Source organism: Amyelois transitella, chromosome 12 (assembly GCF_032362555.1).
Source record: "Amyelois transitella isolate CPQ chromosome 12, ilAmyTran1.1, whole genome shotgun sequence".
NCBI classification, from domain to species: Eukaryota; Metazoa; Arthropoda; class Insecta; order Lepidoptera; family Pyralidae; genus Amyelois; species Amyelois transitella.
This window is the reverse complement of record NC_083515.1, coordinates 1,477,619-1,501,595: the sequence shown is the minus strand read 5'-3', so window position 1 is coordinate 1,501,595 and position 23,977 is coordinate 1,477,619. Positions and strand designations below refer to the sequence as shown.

The 23,977-nt window shown below is 38.4% G+C and overlaps 4 protein-coding genes across 4 annotated transcripts; 2 read left to right on the top strand and 2 right to left on the bottom strand.

Moving 5' to 3' along the window:
* Positions 1-27: 27 nt before the first annotated feature.
* On the top strand, positions 28-685 carry LOC106137060 (small ribosomal subunit protein eS24). Its single transcript, XM_013337810.2, has 2 exons — positions 28-186; positions 295-685. The coding sequence occupies exons 1-2, from the start codon at positions 137-139 to the stop codon at positions 641-643; spliced, it is 399 nt and encodes a 132-aa protein (XP_013193264.1). The 5' UTR covers positions 28-136; the 3' UTR covers positions 644-685.
* Positions 686-2,527: 1,842 nt separating this feature from the next.
* LOC106141659 (uncharacterized) lies at positions 2,528-4,461 on the top strand. The gene is made up of 7 exons (XM_060946760.1): positions 2,528-2,746; positions 3,094-3,282; positions 3,376-3,449; positions 3,610-3,797; positions 3,878-4,098; positions 4,212-4,275; positions 4,375-4,461. Exons 1-6 carry the CDS (start codon positions 2,528-2,530, stop codon positions 4,248-4,250), a joined length of 930 nt encoding a protein of 309 aa, XP_060802743.1. The 3' UTR covers positions 4,251-4,275; positions 4,375-4,461.
* Positions 4,050-6,551, bottom strand: LOC132902295 (putative nuclease HARBI1). Its single transcript, XM_060946761.1, has 5 exons — positions 6,140-6,551; positions 5,932-6,064; positions 5,696-5,837; positions 5,471-5,618; positions 4,050-4,630 (listed from the first exon to the last, which is right to left on the bottom strand). The coding sequence occupies exons 1-5, from the start codon at positions 6,208-6,210 to the stop codon at positions 4,348-4,350; spliced, it is 777 nt and encodes a 258-aa protein (XP_060802744.1). The 5' UTR covers positions 6,211-6,551; the 3' UTR covers positions 4,050-4,347.
* A 127-nt stretch (positions 6,552-6,678) lies between these two features.
* LOC106137063 (pyridoxal-dependent decarboxylase domain-containing protein 1) lies at positions 6,679-23,917 on the bottom strand. Its single transcript, XM_060946759.1, has 15 exons — positions 23,763-23,917; positions 23,320-23,693; positions 22,282-22,388; positions 21,123-21,254; positions 19,553-19,767; positions 18,895-18,966; positions 18,627-18,686; positions 17,229-17,420; positions 16,171-16,215; positions 15,361-15,489; positions 14,179-14,398; positions 13,211-13,361; positions 12,528-12,649; positions 12,067-12,256; positions 6,679-10,869 (listed from the first exon to the last, which is right to left on the bottom strand). The coding sequence occupies exons 1-15, from the start codon at positions 23,832-23,834 to the stop codon at positions 10,788-10,790; spliced, it is 2,163 nt and encodes a 720-aa protein (XP_060802742.1). The 5' UTR covers positions 23,835-23,917; the 3' UTR covers positions 6,679-10,787.
* Between the last annotated feature and the right edge of the window lie 60 nt (positions 23,918-23,977).

Genomic DNA, 23,977 nt, shown 5'->3' with positions numbered 1-23,977 from the left:
CATTACATTCTACCACGATAGTAGAATATAGTAGGAAAGTAGTTATGTCCAGTTGGCAACATTAATAATTTCTTTTTGTGAGAGTTTGTTGGAGACACGTGCGTGATTTACGCCGAAAACTCTAAAATAAGTAAAAATGAGTGAAGGAACTGCAACGATTCGCACGCGCAAATTTATGACCAACAGGTAAATGTGTAAATCATTGAAATCTGTTCTTGTAAATGTTGGAATCGGCGTGAACGCCAAACCTCGCTTCTGACAGGTTATGTCTGACAACGTTTGTTAATTTTTTAGATTGTTGGCGCGCAAGCAGATGGTTTGCGATGTTCTCCATCCTGGTAAACCCACAGTCAGCAAGACCGAGATCAGGGAAAAGCTGGCCAAGATGTACAAAGTGACCCCTGATGTAGTTTTTGTGTTCGGATTCAAGACCAACTTTGGTGGTGGTAAATCAACGGGATTCGCGCTGATCTACGACACCTTAGACTTGGCTAAGAAATTCGAGCCGAAACACAGGTTAGCCCGCCACGGATTGTACGAAAAGAAGAGGCCCACACGTAAACAGCGCAAGGAACGTAAGAACAGGATGAAGAAGGTGCGTGGTACCAAGAAATCCAAGGTCGGAGCGGCCGCCAAGAAGTAATGACGGTTGTAGGCTGTAAGTAAATAAAAACCCAAAAAAATATTCTGTTGTTTTTGTTTTTTACACCCGTTGACCGATTGAGGTTAAGTGACAAGTGCAATGTAAACCCTTTAATTTTTCATCAATACTTCAACTTGTAGTTATGACAGGCACCATAAACCGCTGTGTATGAAATCTTATCCAGTATTATCATATTTACTCATACAGAGTCACAATTCAAGGCAATATTGCACAAAGCTTCTTGTACTATGTCATACTGTGCTTATTCAGTCTTCGCCACTCTGGAAAGAAGCACCTATGACCTTGTATATAACATACCTGATTATTACTGCACAGAAGATAATGAACCTACCTTGTAAGATTTTACTCCAAAGAGTGTTTCTCGGGTAAGCATAATACTGTTTTGTCCATAGTCTCTGGTTATCTTGCAAATATTTTTCTTGTGTTAATCGCAGTTATATACTTCTCTGTAGATTACCGTGGGGTGCACCTTATGACCATGGAACTGAATCAGATTGAGTTTAAGCAACTCCAATCTGATCCCAACTTTGCAGCAGAACCTTTCATAGTTACACATCCAGTTGCCCGAATGTGCCGGTGGAAAAATATGGGACACCTTGCTAATATCTTTTATAAAATTATTTTACTGAAACCGATGAGCTTGCATGAAGGGAGTTAAATGTGGATGAAGTATGCAGGGATCCTCGCAAGTGGAAAGATGTGGTCTCTGCCTACCTCTCTGGGAAAGAGGTGTGATTTATGTATGTATGTAGTTTTGTACTATGGTTGTATAAAATAATATTGTGTGTACTATTTAGAATGAAGCCGATAGCTGAATGTGTGACAACGGACAAGAGTAAACAGACTATGACTTTTTGAAGGAGTGTTATTCAGATAGTGAAGGTTGTTAGCCCATCACCTAAAAGAAGAATCCTGTATTCATTCGCAAAACCAGTTCAGAAGTTTGCACTGGATGAATGTGCCTATTTCCATAGTCACCCCTTACTACATTCATGGTAATGTTATGTATACACTATAGGTAGAAACAAACTAAAATTAAACAAAACAATTTTATGTGTAACATTGTATATCTTTATTTAGAATCATTCAATAACTTATATTTAGGTACCTTGAAATTACATTTAGTGCGATAGATATTAAATTAAAATACCTACATTAATAGGTATACCAGGCTATAAACTCACTAGTCGCAAATTCAAGAAATCTATTAAGTATTGTCAAAAGTATAACGTTATAAGTTTTTTGTTGTACTCTGCCGCAACGCCCCCTGTTGCAATTTTTGTTCTACCTATGGCAATTTAATGTACAACAGAAGAACTGCAGGCCAATTCTGCTATTTGTTAACCGAAACAGGTTTGCTGCGTTTCGTTTTGGTTACAGTTGCGTTTGTAATGTCAAACGGTATTCCAGTAACTTTACGTTGATAGCTGAAGCGCATATAAAACAGAAACGATTGGTCATAAAGCCGCTTAAGGAAGGCTTACGGTGTTGCAACTCAAAAAAGAAACAGTTGCGCGTACATTGCTGCTTTTGTTATAAATTTCCAAGATTTTTGGCTGTATGAGTATTTTGCTCAGTGTTTAAAAAGGTAACGCTTAGTTCGAAATTGACATTGACAAACAAGTGGTTTGTTTTGAATTCACGAAGCGGCAAACGAAAATTTTTAACAAAGTAAGTTATTTATTATTATTATAAGTTATAGTTAGACACAACACGAAATAAATACGTTCTACTGCTGAGACGGATCTCAAAGAGGTTTGTGCTATAGGCCACCACCACATAAACCGGCAAATAATAGAACTATGAATTTTATTTTGTAAAATTTTCTCGTAAACTTCATATTAAATTTCGTTCGTAGATAAAATGTCACAAAACTCGTCTGCACAAGCTGGCCGTAGCAGAAGAATAACTTCTGTGAGGCAGTTGGAGCTGTTGGTGGAGTTCATGGATCGCCATAAAGATTTGGCACTTGGTCGTGTACATAGTAAAGAGGCACGGGCACTTGCTTCTCGCCTGTGGAATGAGTGTGCCACGATTTGTAATGCTGAGGGCACATATAGAAAACCCAAGGAATGGAGCCGTGTAAGTACCTTAAGTACTTAGAAATAACTTCACCAAAAACTACCCATTTAAGGGTGGGTGTGTAGTTATATTTTTATTTCATTTAAAATTAATCCTCTCTAATATAAGAAATGCGAAAGTGTTTTTGTTTGTCCAGCCTTCACGCTTAAACCACTGAACCTATCTTGGATGAAATTTTGCATAGACATAGTCTGGGGTATGAAGAATGATATAGGATACCCTTCATTCCGGCCAAGAGAATTGTTCCTGTGGGTTCACGATAATGCTAGTAACACAATACATAAAAAATTGTAATAATGATTTCTTACCTAGCCAATAAAAAAATATTTTTTACATAATTGTTTCAGTACTGGAATGATTTCAAAGGTAGAGTGAAATCGAAATTACGTACCATACGCCAAAGTGTGGGTGGGACTGGAGGAGGACCAGCAATAGATATTTCTTTGAGCCCTATTGAGGATAGAGTGGCCACAATATTGGGACGAGATGTTGTCACTCCGTTGCAGGGTGTGCAACAAAATCCTTTTTTGTCTCAGGTAATTTCATTTTATGTATACAATAAACAATAAATGTTGGTTTGTTATGTTAGTTTAACAGTTTATTTTTTCATGTTTTGATTTTCACTGTAGAACACTGCTGATGAAGCATCCCACCCTCAACAACCCCAAGAGTTGTCAAGTTATATGAACGACATTGAAATTGAGTGAGTGATTAAACTATTATAGATTATATATGTTAGTGCTTCATTATTACCAATTGAACCAAAGCCAATTTCAGTTGCATATCACATGCATTTTGTTGACAAGTTAGCAAAGCTGTGGCACAAAAGAGGTCACAAAAATATAGGATGGGTTGCTTTACAGGTATGAGCAGGATATGACTGAGCAAATTTCTATCTCCGATCTTCCTGTCTCGATACAAATGATTGGCACTGATGACCATGATACACCACAAGACTCAGCACCCCAACTTGAGCCTACAGAATCAGAGCCCAGGCCTCGCCGTTCTAGACACAGGCCTAGAGTTCATGCTAGACATAGGTCCTTGTTGAGTAAGTAACAATTATAATATATATTTAGCAAAATTTTTCTTAAAACTGCCAATCAAATATTATTTTAATGTTTGTTTTAGCGCAACAAGTAGAAGAGTCCCTGGATGAGTCACGAGCTGCATTTGTTAGGCTTGAGGAAGCAAAGCTTGCAGCCCAAACTAAACAAATGGAGATAGAAATAAAAAAGGTAGAGGCATTGCAGCAAATAGCACTAGCTATAAATAAGCTAGCAGATGCAGTGTCGTCTACATTTGATCCTGCAGGCTCCTCTACACTACAGCATGGACATCATACTCAAAAAGTAAGAATCTTTTTTTGTATAACCGCCTTTACATATTCTTTGATTTTATTTTAATTATTATAATATATCATCAAACATGTTGCCGGTTTTTTTAATCATAACTTTTTTTTCAGAGTCCTCGAATTTCTTCGAGGGATGAGAGTGACCATTAGTAGTGACTAGAAGGCGTAATGAAAGGTAAATATTATGGTGATAATAAGATTTAATAAAATTATTGTGAGGCGAGTACAGTATCAATTAGGTTTTTAATCAATGTCTGTGTTTTTCTTCCCACAGACGGTCCACGAGCGATTGTTGGACTGCCCTGCCTTCTGAAAGTTCCTGATTGATTTGATGCCTGTTGCTGTCAATCCTTGCTTCAAGCCTGCGCAAATCAACATTAGCAGCAAGTTCAGCTGCTATTTCATCATTGTTTAGTGGATGGACATTTAAGCGTGCCTTGTTTGCTATATTGTGTAAAACACAACATGCATTCACTATGCGCGCAGCTGAGATGGGATCGTAATGAAGTTGTCGAGCAGATAACAGGCATCTGCAACATAATTGATAAGAATTTATTGATACAGGATCCGTAATTTAACTGTGATTTCAAAATGGCATAATATAAATAATAGAAGTATCAAAAAGTAATACTTATAGTTAGTAAATTGAAATATTTTTCATATGTTAATATAACATAGATTAATAAGAAATTATTGATTTTTAAATAAGACTGATTTTGGTAATAAAACTGTGATTTCAATGGATATAGATGTACCAAAAAGTACCTAATAATGAATATTTTAAAATTGTTTTATTGTATTGTGTATTTAGTGCCGTGTGGTTTCCGGCACCAATACAAAAAAGAATAGGACCACTCCATCTCTTTCCCATGGATGTCGTAAAAGCCGACTAAGGAGTAGGCTTATAAACTTGGGATTCTGCTTTTAGGCGATGGGCTAGCAACCTGTCACTATTTGAATCTCAATCCTATCTTAAAGCCAAATGGCTTGAACGTGGCCTATCAGTCTTTACAAGACTGTAGGCTCTGTCTACCCCGCAAGGGATATAGACGTGATTGTATGTATGTATGTATGTATGTTTTATTGTAAAGATTGTTATTGTTATTGATTTATATTTCTTCAGGTAAAAAGACTGATTTGTAATTTAACTGTGATTTCAAAGATGCATATTAGATATAATTTTATTGTTTTTGATTGAAATTTCTTTAGAATATAAGACTTGAGATGATTTCAGATAAAAAAAGATTATAATAGAAGAGCCAAAAAGTAAAATAGCTAAATGATTATAAAACAGTTATTACACAACTTTACAAAAATAATAGTATTTTTATTTCATCAATTACTTTAACAAGCAATATAAGTATACCCACCTAAAACGCGCTTTTAGAACTCCAATACAGCGCTCTACAGTATTTCTAGCTGTGACGTGAAGGTTGTAGTAGTGCTCTTCAGGCGTGTCAGGTAGAGCATTTAAAATTGGCGTCATCATGCTTGGTCTTAAAGCATAGCCCGAATCACCTGATGAATAAAATAATGAATTAATATGTATTTAAATTTGAAATTATATTTATAAACTTGTAACAAAATATACAAACCTAACAAATACAAATTTTCACCCAAGGCCAATTGCCTCTGTAAGTAATTATTTAAAGGATGTTCACCCCAGATAACACTATCGTGTGTTGAGCCAGGGTGGCTGGCATCCACACTCATTATAATGAGATTCACATCACAAATCTGAAATAAAAATATCATTTTAATTTTTGTTGACTAAAATAAACACTCCATTTAAAAGAGTACAAATATTTAAGAGTAAGAAGACCATGCTTACAATTTGTACATTTAAGGAGTGATAACCCTTCCTATTCATATACCTCTCCTCATTTTGAGTGGGTTTAATAATTGAAACATGGGTCCCATCTATGCATCCCACAACTCCTGGGATACTGAATTTTGAATAAAACCTGCAACAAATCACCAAAATTAACATTTATTTGATATAGCTACATACATATTTAAGAATAATACAATATACTTACTGGGTCTTTAGTTGTTCCCGGCCAGCTTGAGTCAAAGGGAACACAATATATTTATTTAAAATATCAGGCATATTTAAAGCCCCTACCACCTCCTTAATAGCCCGGGACACGGTTGGCTGCGAAACTCCATGGACCCTACATTGGCCAGTTATGGTCTGGTATGAGCCAGAAGCAAAAAATGCTAATGCTATTAGCACCTAGAAGTTAAAATTGAATTAATTAAAAGTTGGTATAGAAGGGGCACACTGTAGATGGAAGGGTAAATCTTTTACCTTATTTTCTGGGCTTATGGCATCACTGCGGCGAGGCCGGCGTAAAAAGGGCCGTAATTCGTTGATGAGGTGACGTGCAAGGGTCTTTGATAACCTGTAGGTTTTTAAAAATTCCCTGTCGGTCATATCAAAGGCCTTCCCTCTTGATGCCGAATTGCGACTTTTTCTACGACGGTCTCTAGCCCTGGCAATATCCTGAAGCTGCGCTCTCAACATTATATCCCAAGCTAAATATGAGCTCATTATTTCTGCAAGAATAATATGTAAGAAGGTATGAGTAACCAATGAAATAACAATGAATTTTGACTGAACAAAAATTTTAAGTCAACAATAAACACCCGAAAAGGTAATTTAATATAATCAAGGAATTACCTACCTTACAATTTTATCACAAGATAATCGCAAAATTTCGCAAAAGTTAAACCTTTGCTGCCGATGCAAAACCGCAACTTTTGACAATTCAACTAACGCAGAACCGTTGTGTTTCGGCCGGACCAACTGTCAAAAAGTTATCAGAATACGCAATAATAGCCGAACGGCAAACGGAACTTTACGTGTCCTTTAGCAGAATACGACAACCGAACCCTTTCGGCTGTGTAACCAATGCGATACGACTTCGTTTTGAAAAATGGTTAGTAGAATACCAAAAGTTGTCATCAAAGCGTTTCAGATCCGTTTCGGCTAAAAATAAAATAGCAGAATTGGCCTGCAGTACAGTATCTAATCAATTTATTCGTTAATAAATAATAAGGCTTTGCAAGGCATTTCTTTTAAAGTTAGATAAAACAATAGTTGCTTATATTTTCATTATTATTCTAAGACGTACATACTAATAAACGGTCGTACATCGTCTAACTCAAAAATCAGCTTTCTAGTATAAATACAAGTAAGTATTCTGAGTGGCGTTGCTGTATAGTATACCCTCTCTCTCTAGCAGCGCCCTATAAAGTATCATTTTTTCTCAAATTTACTGTATGTACATACTAAATTGTTTTTTGTACATAATATTCTTCTGTTGTACATTAAATTGCCATAGGTAGAAGAAAAATTCCAACAGGGGGCGTTGCGGCAGAGTACAACATTGTTTTGACCATACAAATTAAACAATAGTAACATTGTGAAAATTGTAAGTATTCGACTCAAATAGTTACATTTTTACTGATTAACTTAGAACATTAAAATATCAGTTCCACCAACCGATTAATTAAAATAATAACGAGGTACATACATTTTGGAAATAAATACATACTTAAATCTACAAGTATCAAATAAAATTTGTACCTCAAAATTAATAAATTTATCACTATTACTGTTTAAGCTTTACCTACCGCTTAGTTATACCTAGGTAATCCGAGAAAAATATATAGGGAGCATAGATAAGATAGTTATACCTAGGTAATCCGAGAAAAATATATAGGGAGCATAGATAAGACATATTGCCTTATAAAGCTTCGTGAATACATTACCTGCCTCTGTAGCATAGCATGACACGCGCGATGCCGTTTTTATCGCGGCGATAAACTATCACTTATCCCACCTCCTGGCTTTAGCCCCGTTTGCATCCTCATCCCTCTGGAGAAGAGCCCGGGGTATGCCTTTGACAATGTATACTGGATTGGGTGAGTCAGGTTTTTACAGGAAGCGACTCCCATCTGACCTCCGCGACTTTTGCAGGTAAACCTGACTCATATTTAATCGATCATGGCTACACATCCAGTTGCCTAAATATGTAGGTTTTCTCGCAATGATTTTACCATGAGAGCATCGGTTAGTATTCAAACTAATGTAAATATCTTTGAAAATAGTCATTGCTACATGGCCGAGGTGGGATTCGATCCTGTGCCTGTATGTGCATCACGCATTTTAAAGGCACCTTATCGATTCGACCACGGACGCTCAATGCTGTTCACTTTATAATAAAAAGCGAGATGGCGATAGTTTTCCGCGCGATAAAGACGGCATCGCGCGTGCCATGTTACTGGCGCTCAAATCTGTAAAAACAGTACCAATAGTGTGTCAAATCTCTTACAATTATAATACAAGTTTTCTAGAATTTGGGTAACATATAGAGATCTTAAATATTATTCGCACCTTTATAATGCCTTAAATATTTTACTACATAATGTATTGAACAAAAGTTGTGATGACACAATTGAAATTAAAAATAAAATTCTACCAAAAATAAGATTTAATTATGTGTGCTAAAAGGACAAGACGAATACAGTGGTAGTGTTTCTTTAATATTGTAAGTTTTTTATTGGATTTAAATCACATACATAAAACGACATTACACATTTATTTGGCTACCAAAAGTACAGCTTAGTACCACAGATGCCTGCTATATGTGGAACTGGACCAATCTAAACTATTGTGTAATTTTTTTTACACATGGTACCCATTTCTTACATACCATAGAGAAATATAGTAAAATAAAAAAAAAATCACATACTTGTCAACTATAAAATAATCAACACACTTTCAATGCAAGTGAATTAAAGATTAAATTTAAATTTGAAACATCCTATATATATATGTTTATGTAGCAAAACCAGAGTTTAAACTACTAAGTAGAAAAGCTAATTTTTGTACAGCATTACACTATTACATACATACATTTCTATGTATAATTTGCACTGAACTTTAATACAATAGTTTACTTTTCTCCGACAGTCGTTTGTCATACGAACGATTCTTCTACAGTAAAGTTTTTTCGTTCAAAGATGAAAAGTTTCTTTCTTTCAATTATACAAGGATGAAAAATTATGTCAAACCCTTATAGGTCACGTTTCAGTCATATTGTAGATAATTAGCTTCGGAGTTCCCTTAGGAATTCTGAAATATCCGTCCTTGGACTACACCTACGACATTACAATCTGAATGCCAAGCTATTTTTATCAGTACAAGACAATAATAAAAACTGTTCTACAGTTTTTTTTTCTATCTGAAAGTACGTTTGTAAGTTATAGTTAATTGAAAATTATGTAAGGTCGGTACAAGTTCAAATTGATGGAGTAAACCTCCATATTAAAACTATTTATAAATGAATATCTATTTTTATTAGTGAAAACAGGTTACAAGGGGTCAAAGTTTCTTTTAATAAGTGCTCAGCGTCCTGCTTTTATGGGTATAAATGATAGATTCCATATAAAATTATAACTGAACAACCATATTGAAAAAAATAATAATAATTTTTTGGTAATTTTTTTCCTTCAATGACATTTGTCTTGAAATTGTCGCTAACTGAACTAAAACGCGTATTACACTTGACTTATTTCTTACAGAAACATTTGAAACACTGTCGAATTTTGTCAAGCGCTTCAAAATTAAATTGAGTATAAATTGGATAGCCGAATTAAAATAATTTGTACTGACCTTATATATTTCACTATTTTTATTAACATTAAAAACTAGCATTTACAATACAGATCACATTATAAATACGAATAATAATGAAGTATACATATTCGTTATAAGTATAATAATTAATAAGCTCTGCTAATTAAAATAATAATGTAATTTGGCAGTTCAACGCGATGCTTTTTATTAACAATGTCGTCCAATGTTTACCAATTTTTTAAATTATATAATTTCAGATGTAATATTATGAATAAAAATCTATTTTTTGTCATCATTGCCGGTTACGTCCTCACAGAGGAGCCCGGGCGCACCATTTTACCATGAACGTCAATTGGGTGAGTCAGGTTTTTACACAAAATGACTCCCATCTGACTTCGGTAACCATTGCAGGGGAACCCAACCTATATTGGACTATGGTACAGGTTTCCTCACCGTAAGAGCGTCTCATTTTTGGTATACTATCGGATATAGTCTAACAAGCATTATTATCATGTTTCACATACATTCCAATAGATGGCGTTAGTTGTATTGACTTGAGCAACGCATGCAGTATGCAAAATTTTTTTGCTGTATCACAATGTAATATTTGTCTATCGCGTAGAGAATATTTGTCCAGCATTTGGTGGAATATAATAGCCAATATTGGGCATATCGTTTTACATTTTTATTCATTCTTCAATCAATATCGGTTTGATATTCTTGAGGCAAACATTGTTACATAGTTGACAATCATTATATTTGTCGCTTTTCTTTGAAGATCGATCACTTGTCAAACATTGATTTCGCAATACCAAACATTGGAGAAACATCGTTAGCTATGAAACACTATATTTGTCTCTTTTTTAACTATATCTCGTAATGAACATTGCGTCCAACATTGGTAAAACAACAGCAAACATTGGACATATCGCTTCACATTTTGTAACACAAACTTCATTATTAATTTTTAACCAATATTGGTATAATTAGCAAACATTGGGCGAACATTAGTCGTGTATCGCTATGTCGATGTGCTTGTGTCACTTCTCAGTCCGCGTGGGGGAGTGCGCCCGCGCCGGTTCCGGTTCCTCTTGCTTCTGTTTGTTTTTCTCTTGGACGTACCTGGGAACAGAGTGATGATTATTATAAAAAAAAAAACTAGCTGTTATCCGCGATTTCGCTCGCCGCAAGAGTTGACTGCGTACATACATACTGTCGATTGCATACAATAATGTTGGCTCTGTCTACCCCGCAAGGGATACAAACAATATATATATACGTAGATTTTATTGAGGAATTTTTTCAGTTTAAGTAGTTTAGTCATGTTCGAGCTATGAAGCCGCTTTTTCAGTCGAGCTAGTCTATAGCTAGAAAGAGATAAGAAATGTCTTTGTTGCGTTTTCTACAAAAGGAGTGTTAAAAAGAGGGAGAATAAGTTTCAGAAAAGAGATGGAAATAGAGTGCGAATGAGACAAAAACTTACCTTTACACATCGTCTGTGGTCTGAAGAGTTCCTAAAGCGAGATGCAATCTCCTTCCTGCGGTCATTGGCACGTTGGCCGTACACCATCCATCTACTATGAGAAAAAGTCAGAAAGACATTGAGAAACGAGACGAGAAACTTACCTATAGACATCGTCTGTGGTCTGAAAAGTTCCTAAAGCAAGATGCAATCTCCTTCCTGCGGTCATTGGCACGTTGGCCGTACACCATCCATCTAATATGAGAAAGAGTCAGAAAGACCTTGAGACACTAGACGAGAAACTTACCTATAGACATCGTCTGTGGTCTGAAGAGTTCCTAAAGCTAGATGCAATCTCCTTCCTGCGGTCATTGGCACGTTGGCCGTACACCATCCAACTAATACGAGAAAGAGTCAGAAAGACATTGAGAAACGAGACGAGAAACTTACCTATAGACGTCGTCTGTGGTCTGAAGAGTTCCTAAAGCGAGATGCAATCTCCTTCCTGCGGTCATTGGCACGTTGGCCGTACACCATCCATCTACTATGAGAAAAAGTCAGAAAGACTGAGAAATGAGACGAGAAACTTACCTATAGACATCGTCTGTGGTCTGAAGAGTTCCTAAAGCGAGATGCAATCTCCTTCCTGCGGTCATTGGCACGTTGGCCGTACACCATCCAACTAATACGAGAAAGACATTGAGAAACGAGACGAGAAACTTACCTATAGACATCGTCTGTGGTCTGAAGAGTTCCTAAAGCGAGATGCAATCTCCTTCCTGCGGTCATTGGCACGTTGGCCGTACACCATCCAACTAATACGAGAAAGACATTGAGAAACGAGACGAGAAACTTACCTATAGACATCGTCTGTGGTCTGAAGAGTTCCTAAAGCGAGATGCAATCTCCTTCCTGCGGTCATTGGCACGTTGGCCGGTGACCACCAGTCCACCACGCGGCCCACTACTGGCATTCTACGTAGAAGGCCTTCTTGCCATAGTCTTTCAGCATTCTCTCGCTCTATATCCGCTTGGGCGGCTTCGATGCCTGAGAAAAAGAATGAGATGCAAGATAAATTTTCGTTACAAAACGAACTTTTAATAAAAAAAAAAATTGATTTCGACCACATTTCGGTGGAGAAAGTGCGGTATATCTTGACACATTGACGTGCTCTGTGGCGCAGTGGGAATCAGAAAAAGTTAGTTTTCTCATCATGCTAGCCCTAGCCGGGATTCGAACCCGGGACCGACTCTGACACAGACAAGTATACTACCGCTGCACAACAGAGGCCGTAATATAATGTATAAATATAGCTCACCCTTCTTCAAAACTTCCGTCATATTCGTGAGCGCCCTAGAACTTTCCTCCACCTCTTTGCCAGCCGTCATCACCAGTTCCAGCAGTTCATCTACATCCGTATCCGCTGTTACCATGCCGAATCTGTAAACAGGATATTATTGATGAATCATCAAGTAAAATCAATCAATCAAACCAGATATGAGCACTCTGTCTCGTTTTGCGTGAATGTCGTAAAAGGCGATGTAGGGAATGGGTCACTTTCAACCAGTGCAGCTTTTAAAATGATCCATTATGGATAAGGTTCATTATCAAAAGTTGCATAGATCAGACGGGAGTGTTCGCGTAAAAATTATGATTAAAATCCGTTAATTCATGAACCATCCAAAACATTGCCGTGCCGTGTGGTTCCCGGCACCAATACAAAAAAGAATAGGACCACTCCATCTCTTTCCAATGGATGTCGTAAAAGGCGACTAAGGGATAGGCTTACAAACTTGGGATTATTTTTTAGGCGATGGGCTAGCAACCTGTCACTATTTGAATCTCAATTCTATCATTAAGCCAAATAGCTGAACGTGGCCATTCAGTCCTTTCAAGACTGTTGGCTCTGTCTACCCCGCAAGGGATATAGACGTGAACATATGTATGTATGTATGTCCAAAACATTGAAAATCCATTGTAATGTATATAAATGTTCCTAACCTGACACACGCCATGCCGTCGTCACCGTCGCCGCACGAGAAAGCGCCATCTGTCGCACGGAGCGTTTCAACTAATTGTCTGTTCAAATTGTTTATTTCCTCCGGAGAGGCGTCCTCCCAACCCGCTGGGACGTAACGGACGCCACCTAGACCTAAAACAAAAGGTTAATTCCTCAAATCTCTGACATGAATAAAAAATCTTCTTCTTCTTATGCGTTACACTCTTGTCAGAGTGGTCGTGGTCGTACAGAAGGGTCAGTGGCTCGCTTCACGATCACCTAGTGTTGATTTTATTTCATCTGTCCACCTCATGGGTGACCTGCGTCGAGGTCGAGTACCCTCAACTCGGCCAAACAAAAAATCTTACCTAGTTTTAAAAAAAAATTATACACAGGCAAATCAGAGAAAGTTCTTTTCTCATCATGCCCCGGCCGGGATTCGAACCCTGCACCTCTGGTATCACAGACCGCTGCGCCACAGAAGCCGTGAGAGAGAACAAAACCATACATACCAGCACCAGTTTGTTACCGATTCTTCTGCACTGACGCCTTGGAAGCGGCAGTGAACTTAGTTTTAAGTAATTTATTTGACGTCAACCAATGTTGTTAAACCATACGTTTCGACAATTATTAAGCGATATGAAGTATCCTATAATAATGAATAAAAATTTTGAATTGAACATACATACATACATATAATCACGTCTATATCCCTTGTGGGGTAGACAGAGCCAACAGTCTTGCAAAGACTGATAGGCCACGTTCAGCTACCTATTTGGCTTTAAGATAGAATTGAGATTCAAATAGTGACAGGTTGCTAGCCCATCGCCTAAAAAGAATCTCAAGTTTGTAAGCCTATCCCTCAGTCGCTTTTACGACATCCATGGGAATGAGATGGAGTGGTCCCATTCTTTTTTGTATCGGTGCCGGGAACCACACGGCACGGCATTTCGAATTGAACTTTGAATACCTGCCCACCCCGGCACATGGACCAGCTTCAGGCACGCGTGGCCCTCCAGCCTCTCGTGGAAGGTCTCCCTCAGGGCGACGGTAGCTTCCAACACGTGCAGCTGCGCCTCCAGCTCGGCGGCCCAGGCCCCCACCTGGTCGCGGGCGGGCGCCGCGCCCTCTAGCGGGCAGTAGCGCAGCACGACGCCGTGGGCTTCCGTCTCGCACACTTCTATGCTGATCTGAATGGAGAAGATTATGATTCGAGACATCGCAGTTTGAACAAACTAGCGATGCGCACCGGCTTCGCACGAATAAAATAAATAAATAATAACCGCCGAGCTTGCATGAAGAGAGTTATGAATGTGGATGAAGCGTAGGAAGTATGCAGAGATCGTGGCAAGTGGAAAGAGGTAGTCTCTGCCTACCCCTCCGGGAAAGAGGCGTGATTTTATGTATGTATGTAAATAATAAATAAATATACACGGGACTAAATTACACAGATCGAGTAAGCCTCGAAGTAAGTTCGAAACTTGTGTTACGAGATACTAACTCGACGATACTATATTTTATAATAAATAATTATATAGATAAACATCCAAGACCTAGGCCAATGAGAAAAAGTTCTCTTCTCATCATGCCCTGGCCGGGATTCGAACGCGGGACCTCCGGTGTCGCAGACAAGCGTACTACCGCTGCGCCACAGAGGCCGTCGTCGGCCGCGAATAGCACTTAGTAGTAGATATAAACATTGCTGATAAAATGAGTCTTTCCAATATTTAAAACAGGAACAAAATCCGTCGACTACTTTCCGAGATTAGTGCATACTCACATACAGACAGAGAAAATAGAGGGACTTTATAATACTTATGTACTGATTGTCAGCTGAATTAATTCACTTTTTAAACCGCTATAAATCAGCCATATTTTAAGTCAAGTTAGAGGTCAGAGTTTTTTTTTTTCAAATTAGTAAGCTTTTCCTCAGCTACATTTAAACAAACTTGATAAAATGTCTAGGGCGTGATATGACTTTTGTAAAAAGAGAACCAAGAGACCTCCAATTATTATCTTCCTTTTTTGAAGTAGGTTAAACCTTCTTTTAATTGTAACAAATACGCGAGATAATCTCGGACAAACACACATACAGATCTAAATGAGAACCGCCTTTTGTTTTTAAAGCGGTTAAAAAAAGCATGTGTCTTACCATATCAGCCTCTCTCTGTAGAACTTGTCCGAGCCAGGAATTGAGTTTGTCATAGTATGGAGGCGGCTTTTCAACCCCGGGCGGCGCGAATTGGAACGCTACACAGGCCGATGCGTGGCTTATTGCTTCCTAAAAAAACATACATACATACATATAATCACGTCTATATCCCTTGCGGGGTAGACAGAGCCTACAGTCTTGCAAAGACTGATAGGCCACGTTCAGCTATTTGGCTTTAAGATATGATTGAGATTCAAATAGTGACAGGTTGTCCTAAAAAAAATATAGGTATATATTCCTTGCGGGGCAGACAGAGCCAACAGTCTTGAAAAGGCTGATAGGCCACGTTCAGCTGTTCAGCCCAATGGTAAAATTGAGATTCAAATAGTGACAGGCTGCCAGCTTATCGACCTGAAGAAGAATCAAAAGTTTACAAGCTTATCCCTTAGTCGCCTTTTACGACATCCATAAGAAAGAGACGGAGTAGTCCTAGAATACATGGCACAAACAAAATACAATATTTATAACCCTTCTTCGTCATTTATGGGTCAGAGCCAATATTCTCGAAGACTCTGCTCGGAAAAATATGGAATTTAGATTAATAGCGACGTTTGCTAAACCACCGTCTAAAAAAATCCCAATTTTCCCTTTATTGACCTACCTTTCCCTTTATCGACTTTCACAATCTTAACGCTAAACTGAAACACCTGGCCATGAGAGTGTTGGTTTATTTATATAAGTTAACGGCACAGTTAGTTAGTTAGTAGTTAAAAGCAGTGTTGAGAAAATGACTGAATTCAGAATACTCACAACTATGCTTACAGTCGGTGGTTCATCCCCACCTGGTCTGTCACTCTGAAACATAAATATTCACGTCATGAGACTAACCAAATAATATCCAATATGTGTGTGGCGTAATCTCTTACGTCATACGCCATCAACCAATCACAGCGAGGAATGCTACGTCACATATTTTCTACGTAAATTTATAAACTTACAGATATCTATTGGTAAGATATTCTAAACGGTTCGACCAATTGCACACGCGCTTTAAATTTTAGGCTTCTTTAAAATACAGCAAATAATACACAGCTTTCTGATTGGTCGATGTTGCACTTTCTTGTAGTGTGTGTACATGCAGTGTGTGTGTACATGCAGTGTGTGTGTACATGCAGTGTGTGTGTACATGTAGCGTGTGTGTACATGTAGTGTGTGTGTACATGTAGTGTGTGTGTACATGTAGTGTGTGTGTACATGCAGTGTGTGTGTGTACATGCAGTGTGTGTGTACATGTAGTGTGTGTACATGCAGTGTGTGTGTACATGTAGTGTGTGTGTACATGCAGCGTGTGTGTACATGTAGTGTGTGTGTACATGTCGTGTGTGTGTACATGCAGTGTGTGTGTACATGCAGTGTGTGTGTACATGCAGTGTGTGTGTACATGCAGTGTGTGTGTACATGCAGCGTGTGTGTACATGTAGTGTGTGTGTACATGTCGTGTGTGTGTACATGCAGTGTGTGTGTACATGCAGTGTGTGTGTACATGCAGTGTGTGTGTGTACATGCAGTGTGTGTGTACATGCAGTGTGTGTGTACATGCAGTGTGTGTGTACATGCAGTGTGTGTGTACATGCAGTGTGTGTGTACATGCAGTGTGTGTGTACATGCAGTGTGTGTGTACATGCAGTGTGTGTGTACATGCAGTGTGTGTGTACATGCAGTGTGTGTGTACATGCAGTGTGTGTGTACATGCAGTGTGTGTGTACATGCAGTGTGTGTGTACATGTAGTGTGTGTGTACATGTAGTGTGTGTACATGTAGTGTGTGTGTACATGCAGTGTGTGTGTACATGCAGTGTGTATAGTCACCAGTAGCCGCAGCCGCACGCCGCGCACGGCCGCGTGCAGCGCGCGCGCGGCGCGGAAGGCGGAGTGCAGCCTGTGCGCGAGGCCGCGAGCGCCGCCCGCGCGGATGCACGTCCACAGCGGCAATGCGGGCACGCGACTGCCCCCCACTGACAGACCAGCTAAAGCCGCTAGGGCACCCTCTCGGCTACCAACCTGTACATACAATACACATACAGTAATAACAGCGTTGAGCACCATCTATTTTAATCGAGTAACATTAAAAAGCACGTTGATGTGCTATTTTGGCGGCCTGCGTTTAGTACCCAAAACTCTTCCGAATAAACATCAGCACGCAGTACACATTTAGGACCACTCTATCTCGTTCCCATTGATGTCGCAAGAGGCGACTAAAAGTGGACTTATAAACTTGGGATTCTTCTTTTAGGCGATGGGCTAGCAACCTGTCACTATTTGAATCTTAATTCTATCATCAAGCCAAACAGCTGAACGTGGCCTATCAGTCTTATCAAGACTGTTGGGGCTGTCTACCCCGCAAGGGATATAGACGTGATTTTATTTAAAAAAAAACTCCGCCGAACCAAACCGAATGAAAACTCAATAAAAAAACGACCTTATCACATATACATTATACTTAAAATACAAAAACAAAATTTCTCTTTTGTAATATCCGACAGTTCAGTAGTTCGCGGATACAAATGGCGCGCTGTGATAGGCTAAGATTTTCGCGCCAATAAAATTTGAACTTAACAAAAATGGCGTAACATAACAACATAATTATCATGTCGTCTTTAACCAAGGCCGCCTGTCCATTGTAACGGAGTGAGACGGCGAAGCGTAGAAATATTGACCAACAGGATTGGAGAGGATTTTGGGAGGAGCGGAGATTTTATTCAATAATAGGTAGACAATTTAAGATTGTTTATTTCAGTATCACGAAAAGTTAATATTTCTGTGTACTGTATAATGCATGTTTTACGTAATTCAAGAACTATACGTAAGGTATATATTATCTATGACTAGATAGTAAGATATCACTAAATAAATCCAACAAAGCATTAGGACTATCAAGATACGTATCTATATCTATATAATTTATTATATTATATCCGCTTTATTTAATTTGTCGAAATTAATGTTGAATAAAACTATATAGAACAGAATTATATACATACATATAGTAATGTCTATATCCTTTGCGGGGTAGATAGTCTTAAAAAGAAATTATACGAGACAATAGAAACTCCATATTCTATTTGAAACTATAAGAATTGTGTGGTCGTTTGCTTGCTATTAACCAGTACTTACCACTTCTAGTATTATATTATTCCGAATTCTATATTTAAAAAAACTAACGAAAATTTAAATTTATTTCAAATAAATAAAGATATGAAAACTTACCGCATTCACGCCTTTTGATTGGTCATTCACTGTGATTGGTTCTGGTATTTTGAAAAATGTCTGTTAATTATGTTAAGGAAAAGTTATGACTGGTTTAAAACGTAATGATCACTGTTACAGCATCTTCTTAAGAACGTTTGGGTACATTCAATAGTAAATTATTTTAGGGACGGGGGCACAAATATATAAAATAACAAAAAGTACATTCGATTATTACATGATTTATATTTTATAAGAATTTTTTAATTTAATTATATGTAAAGGATACGACAGTAGGCAGTCCCGGTACCCCAAACCAAGGCCCAGGTGTCAGCGTCAGGGAGTCCGCTAAGTTAAACGTCTGAAAATAGCGCGGCTTTAAAAGCATCGATAGCAATACTATCGATAGAGTAACAACTCTTAAGCGACAGTCCTTACTGAAGGGATAGGCTTATAAACGTGGGATCTTCTTTTCGTGTATTTTTTTTTATTCTTATATATTAATGGCACCAATAAAAAAAAGGTTAGCACCACTCCATCTCTTTCTCATGGATCCTGAATGACCATGGATCCTGGATTGGGTGAGTCAGGTTTTTACACGAAGCGACTCCCGTCTGACCTCCGCAACCTTTGCAGGGGAACTTTACCTGAATGTAAACTATGTCCGTGTTATTATCAGTTGGGATATGATTAAGTGCCTATTTCAAACAAGAATTAAAATAATCAATATTATTTTTTAACACTCCAAAAAGGCAAACATAACATAGTAATTCAATTTGAAAAATCCTCACTAGCAGGTAACCTGTCGCAAAATCGCACTTACATATCTATAAGGCCGCCTTTGTAAATGAACTGTAAACACATATTTCTGTAAATCATGTTTAAAAAATAAATTTAAAAAAAAATAAATTAAAAAAAATAAATTTAAAAAAATAAATTAAACTCACCTCATCTCTACCCATAACGGGTGGTAACGCCAACGCATGTCCACTTAAATGTAGATGTAAACCTCTTTTACTACAAATATGAGCTAGCGCCGCCACGGGGGAGCTCCAACCCAACGGCGGGGCGCCCACCTCGCCTAGCACTAAGAGCGGGATGCGGTTAGAGGCGGCATCATCGTCGCATATCCTTTCTAAAGCTTCTATGTCCATGCCGCGACCTGATGATTAATTTGAGATAGACGCGGTAAGTACCGGTGGAGATGACGTCGGTGGTCGAACGGTTAAGGTACACACATACATACACGTCTTTACCCCTTGCGGGGTAGACAGAGCCAACAGGCTTGAAAAGACTATCAGGTGGCTATAATGCGCAAGTAATGCGTGTGAGGTCACAGGTTCAATCAATGACTCATGAGTTATGTAGGTACATTAGTTTGAGTGTTAACCGATACATTTACGAGTGAGGGAAAACATAACGACGAAACGTGCACATTCAGGTAACTGAATGTGTAAGCATGATTAAATATGAGTTAGATTCCCCGGCGAATGTTACGGCGGTGAGACGAGAGTCGCTTCGTGTAAAAATCTGACTCAATCTCAATTCTGAAATTTATTAACTTTTAACGGTAACGGTAAAATAGTCCAAAAAACATATCACGATGTAATTGTACATTTTATTTTCAACTATTTGTGTTGTTGACATTATTAGCACGATTTTCACATTCATATGATAAGAGTTTCAAAAATGTAAAGGTTTTTAAGAATTATCACACATAGCAAAGTGGCCTTGCAACATTTCTGTATAAATATGCAAGCATATTATGCAATGAAAATAAATCTATTCTATTCAAGGCAGGTAACATAAAATCACGCCTCTTTTCCGGAGGGGTAGGCAGAGACTATCTCTTTCCACTTGCCACAATCTCTGCATACTTCTTTCGCTTCATCCACATTCATAACTCTCTTCATGCAAGCTCGGCGGTTTCGGGTACTTTTGACCTGACCCTGACCCAGGACGTCCTTAATTTGATTTAAGATACGTTCGTCTAGGTCTTCCCACTCCGACCTTTCTCTCCACACTCTCCTTGTATATATGCTTAGTCAACCTGCTTTCATTCATCCTCTCCACATTTTTTTTTGTGTATGTATTTTTAATTCAAAATTATTATTCATCATTTATTAGTTGTCATATCTTTTGGTTTCACAACCATTAGTTTGACGTCAAATAAATTACTTGAAACTAAGTCTACTGCCGCTTCCAAAGCGTCAGTGCAGTGTATTCCTATTGAGCAATTTTTAATTTTGTCGCTTTTTTGTTAACGAGGCTTTATATTTAAATTCGTCGCTTTTTGTAAATGGCGCTAAATTTACCCGGTAGAAGTTGCGTGTAAAAGCTAGTTAATAAATAAATTTTCCTTGGTTGTAACCGCTGAGCCTGCATGAAGACAGTTATGAATGTGGATGAAGCGAAGAAAGTATGAAGAGATCGTGACAAGTGGAGAGAGGTAGTCTCTGCTCCGGGAAAGAGGTGTGATTTTATGTATGTATGTAAACAAAAAAATATATATTTTACCTGATGCATGTACTGGCACGGGTTTGACACAGGCCAATGGGAGGCTGAGCTGTCTGCAGAGGTGCTGTACCACTCCGAGAGGGCTCGCGACGCAGCTGTATATGCAAGGCAGGCGGTTTGTGAATGCCAGTGCTGAAATACGAAATAGCGCTTTAAAATAAGTCTGGGAGTCCAAGTTGGTTCTGTATATACATACAGTGCTGAAATACAAAATAGCGCTTTAAAATAAGTCTGGAGGTCAAGTTGGTTCTGTATATACATACAGTGCTGAAATACAAAATAGCGCTTTAAAATAAGTCTGGAGGCCAAGTTGGTTCTGTATATACATACAGTGCTGAAATACAAAATAGCGCTTTAAAATAAGTCTGGAGGCCAAGTTGGTTCTGTATATACATACATACTTTTATGGATTAGGCCAGGGGTCGCCAAATGGCGCATCCGGACCGCCGACCTATTTTGTGTGGACCGCGAGAACAGCAACATGCACTACATACAGAGTACCTACGTAATTTAATAAAACTGATCCTCCGCATTAAGTTTGTTGACGTCAATTCGAAATCTGCCGCGCGAAGTAGCGAACAAACAAGAAAGAAAGAGTTCGCTTCGTTTGTTTACCTTTGTATTTATCGAATTGAATTGAATCTCAATTCCATCATAAAGCCAAACAGCTGAACGTGGCCTATCAGACTTTTCAAGACTGTTGGCTCTATCTACGTCATTAATAAAAACAGACCCCGAGCAAAACTAATTGGCTACCCTTGGATTAGGCATTTGTCTCCCATCTCACCTGATGGTGAGTGATGATGAAGATGAAGATGTTACATGCCTATCTAAGTGATTCCCATTTATTCTACTTTTGCGCCGTGTGGTTCCCGGCACCAAAAGAAAAAGAATAGGATTCACTCCATCTCTCTCCCATGGATGTCGTAAAAGGCGACTAAGGGGTAGGCTGATAAACTTGGGATTCTTCTTTTAGGCGATGGGCTAGCAACCTGTCACTATTTGAATCGCAATTCTATCATCAAGCCAAATAGCTGAATGATGCCTATCAGTCTTTTCAAGACTGTTGGCTCTATGTACCCTGCAAGGGATATAGACGTGATTATATGTGTGTATGTTTACTTTTGAATGTTTTGAATACTAAATGGCTTTATCTCACCTCCATCCTCCAAGTAGCGAGGGTATCTGTGATGCAGCAACATCCTTGTGACCCTAACAAGCCCCTCAAGCTGTTCTTGATGGTAATATGCATTGTAACTGTCTAATCTGGAACAAGTAAGTCTTGTTTTAATATTATAGTACTTTAGCGAATAAAAGACTTGGAACACTCCATCTACATACATGATGCGAGAATGAAATAAAAGATTAACAATATCTATAATCTGAAAAATTGGGATTCTTCTTTTAGGCGATGGGCTAGCAACCTGTCACTATTTGAATCTCGATTCTATCATAAAGCCAAACAGGTCAAAGTGGCCTATCAGTCTATTCATGACTGTCAGCTCTGTCTACCCCACAAAGGATATAAACATGATTATATGTATGTATGTTTTTAAATAATTTAAGAAAATTGTTGACATACATATGTCAACAATTTTCTTAAAACTGAACCTAATTGTTTAAATTTCGACAGTATGTTTGCTGCAAATGAAGCTCAGTCCAATGTTTCCAACATTCAATCTAGTACAAAACAATGCACATCAACATTAAACAACAAACAATGAACTAAATTATCAACCAAATATCTGACCATTGGTTTTTGTTCCCATTACATCAACAATGTTTATGTTACTACTGTAATACAAGCTTGTAATCTTATCCCAACTCAATTACAATTCAAGGCAACTGATAACAAATTGCCATAAAATAATAAGTAGACCCGACTTTACGAGTTTTCTAATACCATGTATTGTAAAATACACCCCGCAGCACAGTGTGGTTCCCGGCACTTATAAAAAAAAATTGAACCACTCCCTTTCATTCCCATGGATGTCGTAAAAGGCGACTAAGGGATAGGCGTATAAACTTGAGATTCTCCTTTTAGGCCATGGGGAAGCAACCTGTCACTATTATTAATCTCAATACTATTAAGCCAAACAGCTGAATGTGGCCAATCAGTCTTTTTAAGACTGTTGGCTCTGTCTACCCCGCATGGGATGTAGACGTGAATATATAGTGTATGTACTGTAAAAAATACCTGAACATATGAGCCATCCAACGTGTTGTTTCGGTAGCAATATGCGCGCCAAGCCGAGCGGCGTGCGATCTCTCCAGACGCCCAAATAATGCTGCAATACTATGAGATAGAATAGCCGCACGGGTTGTGGCATCCGTAGGCAACAACGGCGGTTCCATACTTTCACAATTAGGATCAGTCTTCACCACCAATTCCTCCAAAACCTTCAAAATCTCATCCATGTTCGTTGATTCCGGCTCGAAAAAGCCGGCGCTTATTTTGCGCTGTTCTCGCTTCTTATCATCTTCTGGAGTCTCTTGGGCGTTCACACCGGCTTCTAGTCGTCCAACCACTTCCGAAACTTGGAACTCCAGTCCACCAAATGGACGCCGGTCCTGTAGATAAGGGCTTAGTCAGTGGCATACAATAAGATGTACAAAAATGGAGAAAACTATAAATCTTACCGCGCCTGGTGGTTCATTGTGGTAGGGATCAGAATTTGGGGATTCCTTTTCAGAAGCTGGTGCATCTCCCATACTGCGTGGCCAATTTTCTGCAAATTTATATCACCAACATGAAAATCTGTAAACGTCACTTGTGATGTGATGTTTTGACGTAAAAGTACAGTAGTCAACACAACACAATCAACGAACATTTGTTGTGTTGTGTTTACATGAAC